Source organism: Petromyzon marinus, chromosome 43 (assembly GCF_048934315.1).
Source record: "Petromyzon marinus isolate PM22_M1 ecotype Great Lakes invasive population chromosome 43, UKy_Petmar_22M1.pri1.0, whole genome shotgun sequence".
NCBI lineage: Eukaryota > Metazoa > Chordata > Hyperoartia > Petromyzontiformes > Petromyzontidae > Petromyzon > Petromyzon marinus.
In genome coordinates this window covers 9,617,085-9,633,952 of record NC_133709.1, presented here as the reverse complement: position 1 = coordinate 9,633,952, position 16,868 = coordinate 9,617,085, and the positions used below count along the sequence as shown (strand labels likewise).

The window sequence follows — 16,868 nt, the reverse complement described above, 5'->3', positions numbered from 1 at the left end:
CGGGCAAAAGGCCGGTCCTATAAAATTGGCGAGATGGCCGATGCCAAGATTTTCATCAGAACACATTCGTGGGACAGCGTTGCCGGACATGATGATGAGAGAGAGAGACACGCAAACTCAAAATACACAGTAAACCTCAGGGTCAGGATTGAACTCCACGACCTCCTGTAGACCAGGCGAGGTAGTTAACATCTCCTAGCCACCGTGATGACGACAGAGAGACACGCAAACTCAAAATACACAGCAGGCGTCAGGGTCAGGATTGAACCCCACGACCTCCTGTATAGCAGGTGAGGTAGTTAACATCTCCTAGCCACCATGATGATGATGACAGAGAGACACGCAAACTCCACTCTCTCTCTCCCTCTATCTCCCCCCCCTCTCTCCCTATCTCTACCCCCCCTCTCTCCCCCTATCTCTCCCCCTATCTCTACCCTCCCTCTCTCTCCCCCTAATCTCTACCCCCCCCTCCCCCTATCTCTACCGCCCCCTCTCTCTCCCCTATCTCTACCCCCCCCTCTCTCTCCCCCTCTCTTCCCCTATCTCTACCCCCCCCTAGCCTCCTTCTCCCCCTATCTCTACCCCCCCTCTCTCCCCCTATCTCTACCCCCCTCTCTCTCCCCTATCTCTATCCCCCCGTCTCTCTCCCCCTATCTCTACCCCCCCTCTCTCTCCCCCTATCTCTACCCCCCCCCCTCTCTCTCCCCCTATCTCTACCTGTTGTATATGTGGGTGTGTGAAAATTGATGAAAAATAATTAAAATTAAATGGAATTCGAAATTTGCATAATTAATCCGAAATTATGCTAATTCGTGTATTTATGCGTGTAACTATGCTAATTAGAGAGGTAATTGTATTAATTTATACGAGTGGGTGTGGTTGTGTTAATGATAGCCTTTATGATAATCAGGCCCCGCCTCGTTGACGAGGTGGGGTTATCAATCAGGATAACGCAATCAATCGTGTGCAGTTACGCTAGTGTCAATTCGGCCTCGTTGTCTAACTTCGTATTATTGATCAGCATAATACAATGATTCTCGCTTTAACATTCCCCGAGTGTTAATATTTTAGGTCCCAAGTTCATATCATTCGCTTTAGTTTATATTTTAGGTTCCCGAGTTCATATCTCATCGCAGGATACAGATCTTATGCAAAAATTTCAGGAAAGAATCACACGACCACTTCTGTATTAATCAATGTATTTCTAATTAAACCTTAACTATAATATGTATGTGAACTCTCAATCTCGGAACTTCAACACGGTATCCACACAGCATCAAGACAGTATCATCAACGACTGTACGATTTCACTTTGATAACACATGGACCCCGCATGAAGCGATGGTTGTTAGAGAAGGAGAGAGTTATTAGAACATGCAAATGCTATACTAAACAAAAACCGTAACTTATAATGAATGATTATGCTTGAATTATTCCCGCAGTATCGCACTCGTTATTGATCATCGATCATATGCAACCCTTATCACGTTGTTAGCACACTGGGTCTCAGAACAGGTGATTATTCTGTAGAGTATGCGAGTACGTGCGGCGATTACGAACGAAAGGTACTTTAAAGATTATACGACGATAAGAAAAACAATTAAAACAGTTATTATTCTTAAAGGCACAAATCTCAACAGATACATCGGCAGATTGTCTGACTACATAATGGCTTGGAGTAAGGGCATGCGATGGGGTGCTCCTTTCCCCTGAAGATCTTACCTGATACCAAGTTTTAATTAATTGTGGACCAGATCGCCTGATGAGGATCTGGTGGGACACACCCTTCCCCACAAGAGCGTGGCTCTACGGGAGAAGGTGTCAAAAGTAAATTCGTATTGATGGATCTGTTGAATATTTATGTGATTAAGAGTACAGCCCACTAAATAGTAAAGAGGACAACTATGGATATGCTTATAACGACATATGTATGAACACTCGGTCTCGTTGTGACGCCTTCACAGCCACTGATGACCGATAGACTTGAGTGTTGGCTTCTGGTTAAGGACCCGTGTATGTTTGAGTGACATGAATTGTTTTGAATAGTCAGTGTTCGGGGTCGAACTTTGTGTGAAACAGACGCCTGCTTGTCGTGTGGTGAGGGGGCGGTGCGCGTCATACGTATCAGTCGATTCGGCGGTCACCGTGTTGAACGGATTCGGATGTCGTCGATACGCTGCTGCAGGTCAGGACGCGGTCGGTAGATGTCGCCCACAGCTCGCTCGCAGCGTGCACGGTGGTTGAGTGTTGACCCGGGTGCGCACTCGGCTGGCGATGCACGGTGTGCACGCAGCCTCGTCGCCAAACAGCGACCCTCACCACCCCGGCGGCAGCAGAGACCTCCGCGTCGGCAGAGGCTGACCCACGCAGGGGCGAGTTGAGCTGTCAAGCGGGTCTTGCCCGCCTGCAGATGAGATGGGGGAGCTGCTCCGATGAGTCGAGCCCCCGATGGCCGGCTCCGGTGAGCCGATCGAACTCAGCTGAGTTCCGATGAACTGCGGACGAGTCGAGCCGACCCGCTGGTCGCAGCTCGCTCCTGAGTCGACCCCCCGGTCGAACTGAGGTTTCAATGTTCAGGATCCTCTTTTTATGCCCAAAAATCCCTTCACTCGGATCCTGCCCACAAGGCGGGGTTTCTTTCGATTTTTGCTGTGTCAGGATTTGTCCGTATGTATCTGTGTCCGTGTGTGTCCGTACGTGTGTCAGTGTGTGTCCTTGTGCATCACCCACGGTATATTCCGTTGTCATACTCCTACCATAAAACCCACAAGTAAAACAATCAAATGTTATAAATTGTCTCGAAGGCGCCTCTCTGTCTGGGTGCACAACCTGGAGGGAGGGGCGATATTCCCTCCGACTTTCACCGACGCACAACGAAATGGTTAAAAAGTTTTAAGTTAACATTTCATTTCATTAGAGTTCCACAGTTATGATTCTGTATTAATCCAAGGTCTGGGTCAGCTTCCCGTTGTGGTGTTTGACTCGTGTTTCCCCGAGCGTATACACACTCCTACCCCGCGCTGTGGGGATACAAAGACGGCCGGGATTTCCCTTTCTTTCCCACCTTGGGTTTAACACCGCCCAAGTCATTATGCAGTTTATGTTTTGTGTAAGCCTCGGTGAATGGTGCCAACACGAATGTTAAGTAGGAAATAATGCACTGTGATTTTTATTAGCCTGGTATTTTCGCTGAAATGCGTTGACACTCTAAGGTCCCGCCCTTATTCTCTTTTCAGTCTCTCTACACTCTTTGGCCCTCACTCTCTCTAGCGCGTGGTGACCGCTGTTTTCGCTGACGCCGCCAATTCAAGGCCTCATTAATTTCCGTCACTCCGTGTAGGTGAGGGCGGGTTAACCCTGGAGTCAGTTCTGGTTTTCGTCTGCCTCTCAGCCCTTGGTCTGTGACCTCTGACCCCGGGATTTATCTAATTTGATGGCCTGTCTAGCCCCGGCTTGCTGTTGTTAGGTTGGTTGGTTCTTCCTGGCTTTTTGCCTACGTTTGCAGTTTGCTGCGCTTATTTTCCTTTCTTCTCCAACCTTATATCCACTCTGCTCATTATTCGCTCATGTCTGGGTTAGAACATTCATGTTGACTTCGGAAAACCTGATTGTTATAGGCTTTGGGTCCAGTCGTATAAAAATTATTAAAATATGAAAATAGATTTAATGTTAAACCAATAGACGGATGATGGTTATATTGATGTAGCTATTGGCAGGGTTCAATTGAAGTTGGTGTGAAGATCAATAACTTTAGCCTACCCTGTCGTTGAATTCCGATTTTAAGTTACTTTAATAGTAATGTAGAACCAATCAGCTTTTTGACTGAACTATATCTAGGCTAATGCAAACTCCCAGTGACCCTGGCTTGGTGTGTTTACGTCAGCCCCTTGCAATCCGCTGTGCTCTGCTCTCTATCTGCTCCCTCTGACCCTGGGAGGGCTCTTAATGTCAAAATCGTGTTAGGTGGTCATAGTAAAGATAACCTCCACATGCCATGCGGGAGGCCTGGTTTGGTGTTTTTTATTCATTATTATAAAAAAAACCAATAGAAACATGTATCTATATGTACGGAAAATTACCTGTTAACATTAAGATGGAAAAGGGGCCTAGATACAACATACCCCCTCTCTCTCCCCTATCTCTACCCCCTCTCTCTCCCCCTATCTCTACCTCCCCTCTCTCCCCCTATCTCTACCCCCTCTCTCTCCCCCTATCTCTACCCCCCCTCTCTCTCCCCCTATCTCTACCCCCCCCCTCTCTCCTCCTATCTCTACCCCCCCCCCTCTCTCTCCTCCTATCTCTACCACCCTCTCTCTCTCCCTCTATCTCAACCCCCCTCTCTCTCTCCCTTCTCTACCGCCCCCTCTCTCCCCCTATCTCTACCTCACTCTCTCTCCCCCTATCTCTACCCCCCCCCCCTCTCTCCCCTATCTCTACACCCCCCCTCCTCTCCCCTCTCTCCCCTCTCTCCTCTCTCTCCTCCTATCTCTCTCTCTCTCCCCCTATCTCACCCCCCCTCTCTCTCCCCCTATCTCTACCCCCTCTCTCTCCCACTATCTCTACACCCCCCCCCTCTCTCTCCCCCTATCCTCTACCCCCCTCTCTCTCCCCCTATCTCTACCCCCCCTCTCTCTCCCCCTATCTCTACCCCCCCCCCTCTCTCCCCCTATCTCTACCCCCCCCTCTCTCTCCCCCTATCTCAACCCCGCCTCTCTCTCCCCGTATCTCTACCTCTCCCCCTCCTCATCTCTACCCCCCTCTCACCCCCTATCTCTACCCCCCCCTCTCTCTCCCCCCCTAACACTACCCCCCTCTCTCTCCCCCTATCTCAACCCCCGCTCTCTCCCCCCTATCTCAACCCCCTCTCTCTCTCCTCCTCCTATCTCTACCACCCCCCTCACTCTCCCCCTATCCAACCCCCCCTCTCTCTCCCCTATCTCTACCCCCCTCTCTCTCCCCCATACTACCCCCCTCTCTCTCTCCTCATCTCTACCTCCCCCACTCTCTCCTCCTATCTCTACCCCCCTCTCTCTCCCCCTATCTCAACCCCCCTCTCTCTACCCCCCTCTCTCTCCCCCTATCTCTACCCCCCTCTCTCTCTCCCCCTATCTCAACCCCCCTCTCTCTCTACCCCCCTCTCTCTCCCCCTATCCTACCCCCCTCTCTCTCTCCCCCTATCTCTACCCCCCCCCTCTCTCCCCCTATCTCTACCCCCCCCTCTCTCTCCCCCTATCTCTACCCCCCTCTCTCCCCCTATCTCAACCCCGCCTCTCTCTCCCCGTATCTCTACCCCCTCTCTCTCCCCCTATCTCTACCCCCCTCTCTCTCCCCCTATCTCAACCCCCCCTCTCTCTCCTCCTATCTCTACCCCCCTCTCTCTCCTCCTATCTCTACCCCCCTCTCTCTCCCTCTATCTCTACCTCCCCCCTCTCTCACCCCCTATCTCTACCCCCCTCTCTCTCCCCTATCTCTACCCCCCTCTCTCTCCCCCTATCTCTACCCCCCCCTCTCTCTCCCCCTATCTCTACCTCCCCCTCTCTCTCCTCCTATCTCTACCCCCCTCTCTCTCCCCCTATCTCAACCCCCCCTCTCTCTCATCCTATCTCTACCCCCCCCCCTCTCTCCCCCTATCTCTACCTCCCCCTCTCTCTCCTCCTATCTCTACCCCCCTCTCTCTCCCCCTATCTCTACCCCCCCTCTCTCTCCCCCTATCTCTACCCCCCCTCTCTCTCCCCCTATCTCTACCCCCCTCTCTCTCCCCCTATCTCTACCTCCCCCTCTCTCCCCTCCTATCTCTACCCCCTCTCTCTCCCCCTATCTCAACTCCCCTCTCTCTCCCCCTATCTCTACCCCCCCTCTCTCTCCCCCTAACTCTACCCCCTCTCTCTCCCCCTATCTCTACCCCCTCTCTCTCCCCTATCTCTACCCCCCTCTCTCTCCCCCTATCTCTACCCCCCTCTCTCTCCCCCCTATCTCAACCCCCCTCTCTCTCCCCCTATTTCTACCCCCCCCCTCTCTCCCCCTATCTCTACCTCCTCCTTCCTCCTATTGTCTAACGCACCTGGACTGCGCCCCTCGCCCATCTACGTGACTTTACCGAAAGAGCCAAGAAATGTTTTTTTTAAAATAGTTAGTTATAGAATAACTGGTTGAACGAAGGTGAACTTGAGCTTGATCGTTTCTCCTGGGCATGGGGGAGGAGGGATGGGGAGGAGGGAAGGGGAGGAGGGATGTGCAGGGGGGGTGGAGAGGGGGGGCTGGGGAGGGGGGAGGTGGGACGGGGATGAGGTGGAGGGATGAGAGAAGAATTCTCGTGCAGAATGCCTTTGGCTCTACTGCCCCCGTGTGGACTCCGCGGTGTTCGCGTGACCGGCTGAGCCGGCGCATACTTTGAGAGTCGAGCTCTGATGATGGTCCGATTGATCGATTGGATTAATCGATCGATCAATCAATCACCGAGTGGTAACACGCCAGCCAGCGCTCGTGTTATGCCCGCGTCGGTTATCGTCAGCGGATAGTATGGGTGAGCGCACTGCACAAGGCCGACACGCTGGGGTTGTTCATTCCCGAGTCACGCGGCTCTCGTCAGTGGCGAGTTCATGCCTGAACCTGGCATCGCCACCGTCTCGCCTCGTCTGTCTCGCCTCGTCTGTCTCGTCTCGACTGCTTCTGCCTCGTCTGTCGCGTTGCCCCGAAGCTAAACGCGACGCGTCTGTCACGCGACCCCCCACTCCTCGCTCGTGGCGATCCGCTCGGGAAGCCGTCAGCCCCCCCCCCCCATCGGCCCCTCCACGCCAGCGCGCTTCCTCGCCGGCGGGTGTCTGTTGGAACGTCAACTGGGTTATTGCCACCGATCAGCACCAATCTTCTTCCGTTCAGGGGCAGATGCGTCCCCAGTGACTCCCCCTGTCGCCGTCACGAGTCCGTTACGAGCTGTCGCTGAGCGGCGCTTACCCTTTGGTGTCACGTGCTACAAGGAAGGGCCTTGGTCCGAAACGTCGCACTATATTATTTTTGTATTGCTCGCTTGAAGGCCACGGTGTTATTGACCAATGCGCGTGGTTGTTGTTGTGGTTGTTGTTGTTGGTAGTTGCGTGTTATACGCCACTACCATGGCAGCAGCTTCGGCAGCAGCCCCATCGCCAAATATGTACTTCGTGTTCGACAACGACCCGCTGAAGCGGATATCCCAGAGCTACCGCCGAGATTCCATTCTCCTGGGCCACACACATAATGATGTGGTTGGGTGAGTGGGGGGTGGGTGGCTGCTGGGTAGCTGGATGTGTGGGTCTATTGCTGGGTCTGTGGATGTGTAGCTAGACGAGTGGCGTGCCGTGCCGGGCTTCACAGGTGCTCGCTAACAGCACTTGCCCCTACAGTCTGTTAAGGCTATACGGGGGATCTTTGTCTTTGTATAGAGGCGAAGGTGATGTGTTTGTTGTGGAGTGCGTCGGTATGTGGTTGAGTGGGTATATTGCTGGGTGGGTAGATGAATTAATGAGTGGGTATGTAGTGGAGCGAGTTGGTGTGTGGTTGATGATTGAGTGGATGGGTGGATGTGTAGTGGAGTGAGTTGGTGTGTAGTTGAGTGGGTGGGTGTGTGATTGATTGATTGAGTGGGTGGATGTGTGGTGGAGTGAGTTGGTGTGTGATTGAGTGAGTGGGTGTGTGGTTGATTGAGTGGGTGGGTGGGTGTGTGGTGGAGTGAGTTGGTGTGTGGTTGAGTGAGTGGGTGTGTGGTTGATTGAGTGGGTGTGTGGTTGATTGAGTGGGTGGGTGGGTGTGTGGTGGAGTGAGTTGGTGTGTGGTTGAGTGAGTGGGTGTGTGGTTGATTGAGTGAGTGAGTGGGTGTGTGGTTGAGTGAGTGGGTGAGTGGGTGTGTGGTTGAGTGAGTGGGTGTGTGGTTGATTGAGTGGGTGGGTGGGTGTGTGGTGGAGTGAGTTGGTGTGTGGTTGAGAGAGTGGGTGTGTGGTTGAGTAAGTGGGTGTGTGGTTGATTGAGTGGGTGGGTGGGTGGTGTGTGTTGAGTGAGTGGGTGTGTGGTTGAGTGAGTGGGTGTGTGGTTGATTGAGTGAGTGAGTGGGTGTGTGGTTGAGTGAGTGGGTGTGTGGTTGAGTGAGTGGGTGTGAGGTTGAGTGAGTGGGTGTGTGGTTGATTGAGTGGGTGGGTGGGTGTGTTGTGGAGTGAGTTGGTGTGTGGTTGAGTGAGTGGGTGTGTGGTTGAGTAGTGGGTGTGTGGTGGTTGATTGAGTGGGTGGGTGGGTGTGTGGTGGAGTGAGTTGGTGTGTGGTTGAGTGAGTGGGTGTGTGGTTGATTGGAGTGGGTGGGTGGGTGTGTGGTGGAGTAAGTTGGTGTGTGGTTGAGTGAGTGGGTGTGTTGGTTGATTGAGTGGGTGGGTGGGTGTGTGGTGGAGTGAGTTGGTGTGTGGGTGAGTGAGTGGGTGTGTGTGGTTGATTGAGTGAGTGAGTGGGTGTGTGGTTGAGTGAGTGGGTGTGTGGTTGAGTGAGTGGGTGTTTGAGTGAGTGGGTGTGTGGTTGATTGAGTGATGGGTGGGTGTGTGGTGGAGTGAGTTGGTGGGTTGAGTGAGTGGGTTGGTGTGTAGAGTCGGTGTGTAGTTGGATGAGTGGGTGGATGTCTAGTTGGATGAGTGGGGTGTGTAGTGGAGCGCGTCGGTGTGTAGTCGAGAGCGGGGGTGTGACAGCTGCATACGGTCGCGTTTGCGCTGAGCGCCTCTGCTCTCCATAACAGCGCGCTCGCCGCCTCGCACCACTAACACGACCACAGTTCCACTCACACCACCAATCACTCACACCACCACTCACACCACCACTCACACCACCAACCACTCACACCACCACTCACACCAACAACCACTCACACCAACCACTCACACCACCACTCACACCAACAACCACTCACACCACCACTCACACCACCACTCACACCAACAACCACTCACACCACCACTCACACCACCACTCACACCACCAATCACTCACACCAACAACCACTCACACCAACAACCACTCACACCAACAACCACTCACACCAACAACCACTCACACCACCACTCACACCAACAACCACTCACACCACCACTCACACCACCACTCACACCAACAACCACTCACACCACCACTCACACCAACAACCACTCACACCACCACTCACACCAACAACCACTCACACCACCACTCACACCACCACTCACACCACCAACCACTCACACCAACAACCACTCACACCACCACTCACACCACCACTCACACCAACAACCACTCACACCACCACTCACACCACCACTCACACCAACAGCCACTCACACCACCACTCACACCAACAACCACTCACACCACCACTCACACCACCACTTACACCAACAACCACTCACACCAACAACCACTCACACCAACAACCACTCACACCAACAATCACTCACACCACCACTCACACCACCACTCACACCAACAATCACACCAACAATCACACCACTACTCACACCCCCAATCACTCACACCAACGACCACTCACACCACCAACCACTCACAAAGCCACAACCACTCACACAACCTCCAACACCACCGGTCACGCCACCACCCACGACACTCACACATCGGGTTCCACCGGGGGTCCGTTGTGCCCGGCAAGAGGTGGGTGGAGAGAGTGGGGGGGGGGGGGAGGTTGGGGAAAGCTTCGGGTGGGCGGTGGCGGCAGTGGCGGCAGTGGTGGCGGTGGCAGGGAGGGGACCCTCCCCGACCCCCTCCTGGACCCCTTCACCCATGGACCCCACGTGCGAGCCAGGGGCCGCGCCGGCCCAACTCTCCTCCGTGGTCGTCCTCGGCGCATCGCCATCGGTGCCCCGGGCAGTTCGCAGCAAGCGGCCGCGACGGCGGCGATGGTGGCCGCTCCCCTCCACCCCCGCCTCCTCTGCCTCGGCGTCTGGGCCGCCGCCGTCTCGGCCCCGCGTGCGCCCTTGCTCCCCGCCGGGCTGCTGGCTCCTAGCGGGGGCCCTCGTCCTCCTCGGCGGGGTGGTGATGGCGGCCCTGGGATACTGGCACCGGGATGGCGCGGGTCCCCCCGGCTCCTCGGGACGCGGTGGCCCGGCTCGGCCACCTTCCTCCTCCTCGTCCTCCTCCTCGTCGTCCTCGTCGTCGTCCGGCCTCGGGAGTCGCTCGCAGAAGCTGCGGGTCCTGGGGCCCGTCACCATGGGGGTGGGCATCTTCATCCTCATCTGCGCCAACGCCGTGCTGCAGGAGAACAGGGGCGGGCGACCCGTGGATGAGGCGCCGAAATCCGCAGTTCCTGCAGCAGCAGCAGCAGCGCGGTCTGGAGGGGTTGAGGATCCCACGGACCCCGCCAAGGGCCCCCACGGCCACCGTCCCCCCCTCCTCCGGCTGCTGTACCCCCGTCCGTGGCCGCCGCCGGGCCAGCACCGTGGGCCCCAGCCCCGAGCCCGTGGTCCAGGAGCTCGACGCGACCCTCGCCACCGGCCCGGCACGGCCCCAACGCCATCCCACAGCGGCCTCCAGCCGCTCGTTGGGCCCCCGGCGAGCGGACCCCCGGCGAGCGGACCCCCGGCGAGCGAACCCCCGGGGAGCGAACCCCCGGGGAGCGGACCCCGGGGAGCGGACCCCCGGGGAGCCCCGGTGCTGGGGTTGGCCCCGAGCCCCTGCGTGCACGGCGGTGAGTATGGAGGAGGGTGGTCCGTGTCGAGATGGAGAAAAGGATGATGATGATGCCGATGATGATGCTGCTGCTGCTGCAGAGGTGGAAGAAGAGGAGGAGGTGGAGGAGGAGAAGGAGGAGAAGGAGGTGGGGGAGGGCGAGGCGGTATTTTCTGCAGACGAGGATACTCGGGCAATCACGACCCGGGGTGGAACTCCACTCCCCTACTCCTCCGGACCCTGGGGTCCCTCCGGACCCAACGGGCCAAGGCGGAGGCCACCACCAGCACCAGCAGCAGCACCAGCAGCAGCACCAGCAGCAGCAGCACCACCAGCACCAGCAGCAGCACCACCACCAGCAGCAGCAGCACCACCAGCAGCAGCAGCAACATCAGCAGCAGATGGTGACGCTGGGAGGGAGGCACGCGTCTCGTGGTCGTGACGACTTCTGGCTGGTGCTGTGAGGCCACGGTGAGAAGGCGAGAGGGCCCAACCCAGGCACAAGCCGCCGTGGGGTCGTGGGGGTCTCCTGCGGGGGGAGACTCTCGGCATTGTTGTAAGCGTGTCGCTCAGGTGATAGCTCCACCAACACGCTGGTGGATGGAACGCGTGGAATTGGGACCTTGGCCTGGTTGGCCTGTTGAGATTTTTGGAGGGGCCGTGGTGGCCGCGGCTGCTGCTGCAATAGGAAAGGGATGAATGTTTTGTGGGCTTTTTTTTGACTGCGGATTGTAGTTCTGTGCCGTGAAAGGTGATTACTGGTGCCGGGCTGTTTTTTTATTTTATTTTGTCTTTTATTATTACGGCAGCGCGTGTGCGTTCGTTCATTCATCCATTCCGTTACGTTTGTTTGTAAATGTTTAGCTTTTTTTAAAGATCGTTTAAAATCTGCTCAGAAGTTGTGGGAGGCAAATCGAGAAGAGGATGAAAAAGAAGAATAAATAAAGTCCAGAGGATTCTGGTGAAGAATCGGGAGAAAATCCAGAAGAATCTAGGGAAAGCCACATCGCCCATCGTTACTCTCCCAGACCGGGCCTCTGGAGGCATGGACATCCACACGTTTTTTTGTGTTTGCTGCACAGTGAAAGAATAATCACATTTAGGGAAAATAATTTGTTTACCGAGGTATTTAGTCTTGCCGAGTCTCAAGGCTCTTGATGCAGGAGGGAGTTCCCTGATACGTTTTTGCAGTCGCGAGCGATGTAGCTGCTGCTCCTGCTCTTTGTGTGTGTAGAATCTTGATTGAGTCATTTGTGGTGTAATGGTCCTAAAATCGGTCAAATTTGGACCATGACGTCGGTATGCAATGGCCAAACTAAGCTAAAAACTAAACCATCTTTACTTTACCAGGTAAGGCCTCACTGAGCAACGTAGCTCTTTGTCAGAAGCGACCTGGCCACAGGTGATAGCTCGACCAAGTGGCTTGTCACGTGGAAAATCTATCGCGGCCAAATTCTCAAAACGCATTGCGTCTCAATGCGGAGGGGAAAACCGGAGGATACAGAGACAAATCCACGCGACCACAGGGAGAATATGCAGACTGCAAATATAGCAGCAAGCGTCAGGGTCGGGATCGAAGCCACGACCACCAGCATACCAGGCGGTGGAGATAACACAGCGCCACGGGATCTCGAACGTACATAATTTTTTTTTCACGATTGACACGCACGCGCAGTATTAACCAGGGCGGCCGCTCGATTCGAACCACGACCTTTTCGTTGAACGCACCGCCGCTGAGGGCCCGCCGTGTCACCGCTCCAGGTGATCACGACGACGACGACGATGATGAAGAATTATAGCCAGGGTGAGACGTGAACTCTGGGTGACCTGAGCAGCAACACACAGAGAGGTCTTTGCTGGCTGGGAATTATAAGATCATGGGACATTGATTAAAAAAATGGTGATGATCAATAACGGTGATCAACAAAAGTAGCTTGAACGTCAAGTGCAAAATAGCAGCTTCAGCAAGGTCGCGCGTGTCGGCACACTGACTGCCTGCCCTATCATTCCTTGCAATCAATTCATCATCGGTGGAATGTCGCATAAGTTTTTTAAGTAGACAGGAAACGCAGTGTCTCCAGAGGTCGCATGAAATTGAGCCATTGTCGGCTTGAGTAGCTTGCTGTAGGCCTCTACACGTATATATGTTTTTGAAGATTTATAAAAGCCCTGATGCTCCTGGACGGGTCATGTAGAGTTTGGCGAAGGCATTGTCACGAACTGTCAATCCTGCCCCCGGCGGTGGAAATTCCACATTTCTATGGCAGGTGCCACTACGGGCTCTCGATCTTCTGACAAATACGAAGTCTCATGTACTGCGCGCGCGTGTGTGTGTGTGTGAGAGAGAGAGAGTTTTTAGCTGAAATAAGATCTGCCCGTTCCCCTCCCGACAATGTCGATCCAGAATGTGGGTTTCGAAGATCCACGTTTTGCGCTCGGGCATTGAGTTATTTCCACGACGGCGCTAACATCCACAACGTGGCCACTGTGAATGGTTGCGTGGTGTGAACTGTGATCGCGCGTATTGATTGATGCAGGATAGGGCGGGTGGGGGTGAATCGCCGAATCGAAATTAGTTCAATTGCACTGAATCGGTCATCCCCTGGCAATCCGGGGTCTTGAATTGTGACCAGAGCCATCCCCTAGGGGGTACGGCGATTCGACGTCACGGTGTCAGACCTAATACTTCCGCTCTAGTAGGGACGGGCCCTGACCGTGACGTCCTGGGAGGACAACAACGACGACAACAGACAAACAGCTGCGTGCTTGGCCATTTTGATGAAGAAAAGTTCAAAAGGCCCCTGGCTGTGGAGTCAGTGGCTTTGCCAGGTGCCTGTAGGCGCGGAGCTGCGAGGTTGTGGCCGGGAGGCGAAGGTTCTGGGCGTCGCATCCCGAACGAGAGGGGAGGGGGGGTAGGTGGAGGAGATTGGGGTGGGGGGCTCTCCGGGTTTTCCAGATTCCGCCACGCGCCGCGCCGAACTCTCACGATTTGGTGATTTTCTGCCAAATTGCCCTAAAAATGTCGCCGCACCCTCCCGATAGGGAGCCCCGTGAACGCTTTTCGTGAGCGTCGAGAGTTCTCGTACGTGCGATGAATCCGGGCATTGATATATTGATACTTTTGAATCTCACTCGGTGTTCTTGATTTCGGAGGCGCCGCGGGGCGACCGGCGGCCCCTTTGTGGCCTTTCAGTGCCCCCCCCCCCCCACCCCGACGATACACAAATCGTGAAAACACCCCCCACCCCCCACCCCCCACCACACCATCATCATCATCGTGCTGCTGTCAAACCCACAACGGCTTCACATGGTGGAGCAGCACTCACACAACCGATGATGTCTTCCGATCGGCGAAAGTGACGAAAACTGCCCCCCGCCGCGATGCCACCCAGACCGGGAGGGTGGACAGCCCATGTGGCCATCTCGCAGCCCGCCACCAATCGGGAGTCTCCCGCACGAGGGTCCAGGGGGGCCTCAGCGGGGTCGTCCGCCACCCCCTCCCCACGCCCCCCCCCCCCCCCCCCCGTACGTGCGAGACTCGGACGCGAAGCGACCGACGGATCGGACGCGTGTCGTCCAAAGTGAATAAAGAGTCTTCCACTGTGCTGGTCACGTGCAATGGTCACGGGGGGAGAGCAGTCTGCCCCCCCCCCACCCCCCCGTGTGTCTTTCCCTGTTCCTCCCAAAGGGCATTTTCTTCTCAGCCAAATGTCCCATGGCTGCAGGAACCTCTCTCTCTCTCTCTGTTTATGTCTGTCTCCACGTGCTGCTATTCCGTGTCTCTGCCCCAATCCGCGTACAGAGTCTCCTTGCACAGAGATCCATAGACGCACGCTGACATGGTCCATTGACCTACGGTGAGGGAAAAAAGTATTTGATCCCCTGCTGATTTTGTACGTTTGCCCACTGACAAAGAAATGATCAGTCTATAATTTTAATGGTAGGTTTATTTGAACAGTGAGAGACAGAATGACAACACAAAATCCAGAAAATCGCACGGCAAAAATGTTATAAATTGATTTGCATTATAATGAAGGAAATAAGTATTTGACCCCTCTGCAAAACATGACTTAGTACTTGGTGGCAAAACCCTTGTTGGCAGTCACAGAGGTCAGACGTTTCTTGTAGTTGGCCACCAGGTTTGCACACATCTCAGGGGGGATTTTGTCCCACTCCTCTTTGCAGATCTTCTCCAAGTAATTAAGGTTTCGAGGCTGACGTTTGGCAACTCGAACCTTCAGCTCCCTCCACAGATTTTCTATGGGATTAAGGTCTGGAAACTGGCTAGGCCACTCCAGTACCTTAATGTGCTTCTTCTTGAGCCACTCCTTTGTTGCCTTGGCCGTGTGTTTTGGGTCATTGTCATGCTGAAATACCCATCCACGACCCATTTTCAATGCCTTGGCTGAGGGAAGGAGGTTCTCACCCAATATTTGACGGTACATGGCCTCGTCCATCGTCCCTTTGATGCGGTGAAGTTGTCCTGTCCCCTTAGCAGAAAAACACCCCCAAAGCATGTTTCCATCTCCATGTTTGACGGTGGGGATGGTGTTCTTGGGGTCTTAGGCAGCATTCCTCCTTCTCCAAACACGGCGAGTTGAGTTGATGCCAAAGAGCTCCATTTTGGTCTCATCTGACCACAACACTTTCACCCAGTTGTCCTCTGAATCATTCAGATGTTCATTGGCAAACTTCAGACGGGCATGTATATGCGCTTTCTTGAGCAGGGGGACCTTGCGAGCGCTGCAGGATTTCAGTCCTTCACGGCGTAGTGTATTACCAATTGTTTTCTTGGTGACTATGGTCCCAGCTGCCTTGAGATCATTGACAAGATCCTCCCGTGAAGTACTGGGATGATTCCTCACCGTTCTCATGATCATTGCAACTCCACGAGGTGAGATCTTGCATGGAGCCCCAGGCCGAGGGAGATTGACAGTTCTTTTGTGTTTCTTCCATTTGCGAATAATCGCACCAACTGTTGTCACCTTCTCACCAAGCTGCTTGGCAATGGTCTTGTAGCCCATTCCAGCCTTGTGTAGGTCTACAATCTTGTCCCTGACATCCTTGGAGAGCTCTTTGGTCTTGGCCGTGGTGGAGAGTTTGGAATCTGATTGATTGATTGCTTCTGTGAACAGGTGTCTTTTATACAGGTAACGAGCTGAGATTAGGAGTACTCCCTTTAAGAGTGTGCTCCTAATCTCAGCTCGTTACCTGTATAAAAGACACCTGGGAGCCAGAAATCTTTCTGATTGAGAGGGGGTCAAATTCTTATTTCCCTCATTAAAGTGCAAATCAATTTATAACATTTTTGGCATGCGTTTTTCTGGATTGTGTTGTTGTTATTCTGTCTCTCACTGTTCAAATAAACCTACCATTAAAATTATAGACTGATCATTTCTTTGTCAGTGGGTAAACGTACAAAATCAGCAGGGGATCAAATACTTTTTTCCCTCACTGTATTGGGCGGGGGGGGGGGCATCTTGACCATATTTGAATATTGGGGGGGATTGCCAGATGTGTCCCCCCCCTCAATATATATTATAATAATTACGGCCTTGGTTTGAATCCAAACGAAGTTTCCTCTCGCTCAGTCGCTCGCTGTCTCTTTAGTGAGGCCACCTGTAAATGTATCGCCCTGTTTATAAATTATGCGTATCCGCCGAACATTGCTGGGTGGGTGGGTGGGAGGAGGGAAGCGAACAAGCTAATGACTCGTGTAGAATATTTACAGTACCGTGTTTCACATAACGCGACATGCACATTTCCCGTCATGCGACACCGCTGTGAGTATATTGCCACTACACAGAAAAAAAACACGAAGCTCCCTTGCGTGCAGCCTTTAACAAGACTGTTGGGGCAAGTGCTGTTAGCGAGCACCTATGAAGGCCGGTACGGTATACGAGGGGGTGGGTGGCCAACACCACGCCCGACCGCCTTTGTCCCCCCAGTGGCGATGTTTACACATCGCACCAGGTACTCATTTGAGGCTGAGTCGACCTAGGGGAGGCCCATGACCGGTTGCAGATAATCGTCACTGGTGTTTGCCGTGACCGGGAATCGGACTCGGGTTCGCCGGGTTCATAGCGCAGCGCAGCGCTAACCACTACACCACCGCTCCGCACTACACACACACAGGCACACACACAGAAACACACACACAGACACATACACACACAGACACACACACAGACGCATACACACAGACA

The 16,868-nt window shown here is 54.1% G+C and overlaps 1 protein-coding gene across 1 annotated transcript; it reads left to right on the top strand.

Annotated features, from left to right (window-relative positions):
• The first annotated feature begins 9,705 nt into the window (after positions 1–9,705).
• LOC142930805 (uncharacterized) lies at positions 9,706–16,105 on the top strand. The gene has a single exon (XM_076073812.1). It carries the CDS (start codon positions 9,778–9,780, stop codon positions 10,726–10,728), a length of 951 nt encoding a protein of 316 aa, XP_075929927.1. The 5' UTR covers positions 9,706–9,777; the 3' UTR covers positions 10,729–16,105.
• The last annotated feature ends 763 nt before the right edge of the window (positions 16,106–16,868 follow it).

Bases quoted from the DNA above. Each gene is read 5' to 3' on its own strand.
- LOC142930805 (XM_076073812.1), top strand. From the start codon at position 9,778: ATGGACCCCACGTGCGAGCCAGGGGCCGCGCCGGCCCAACTCTCCTCC.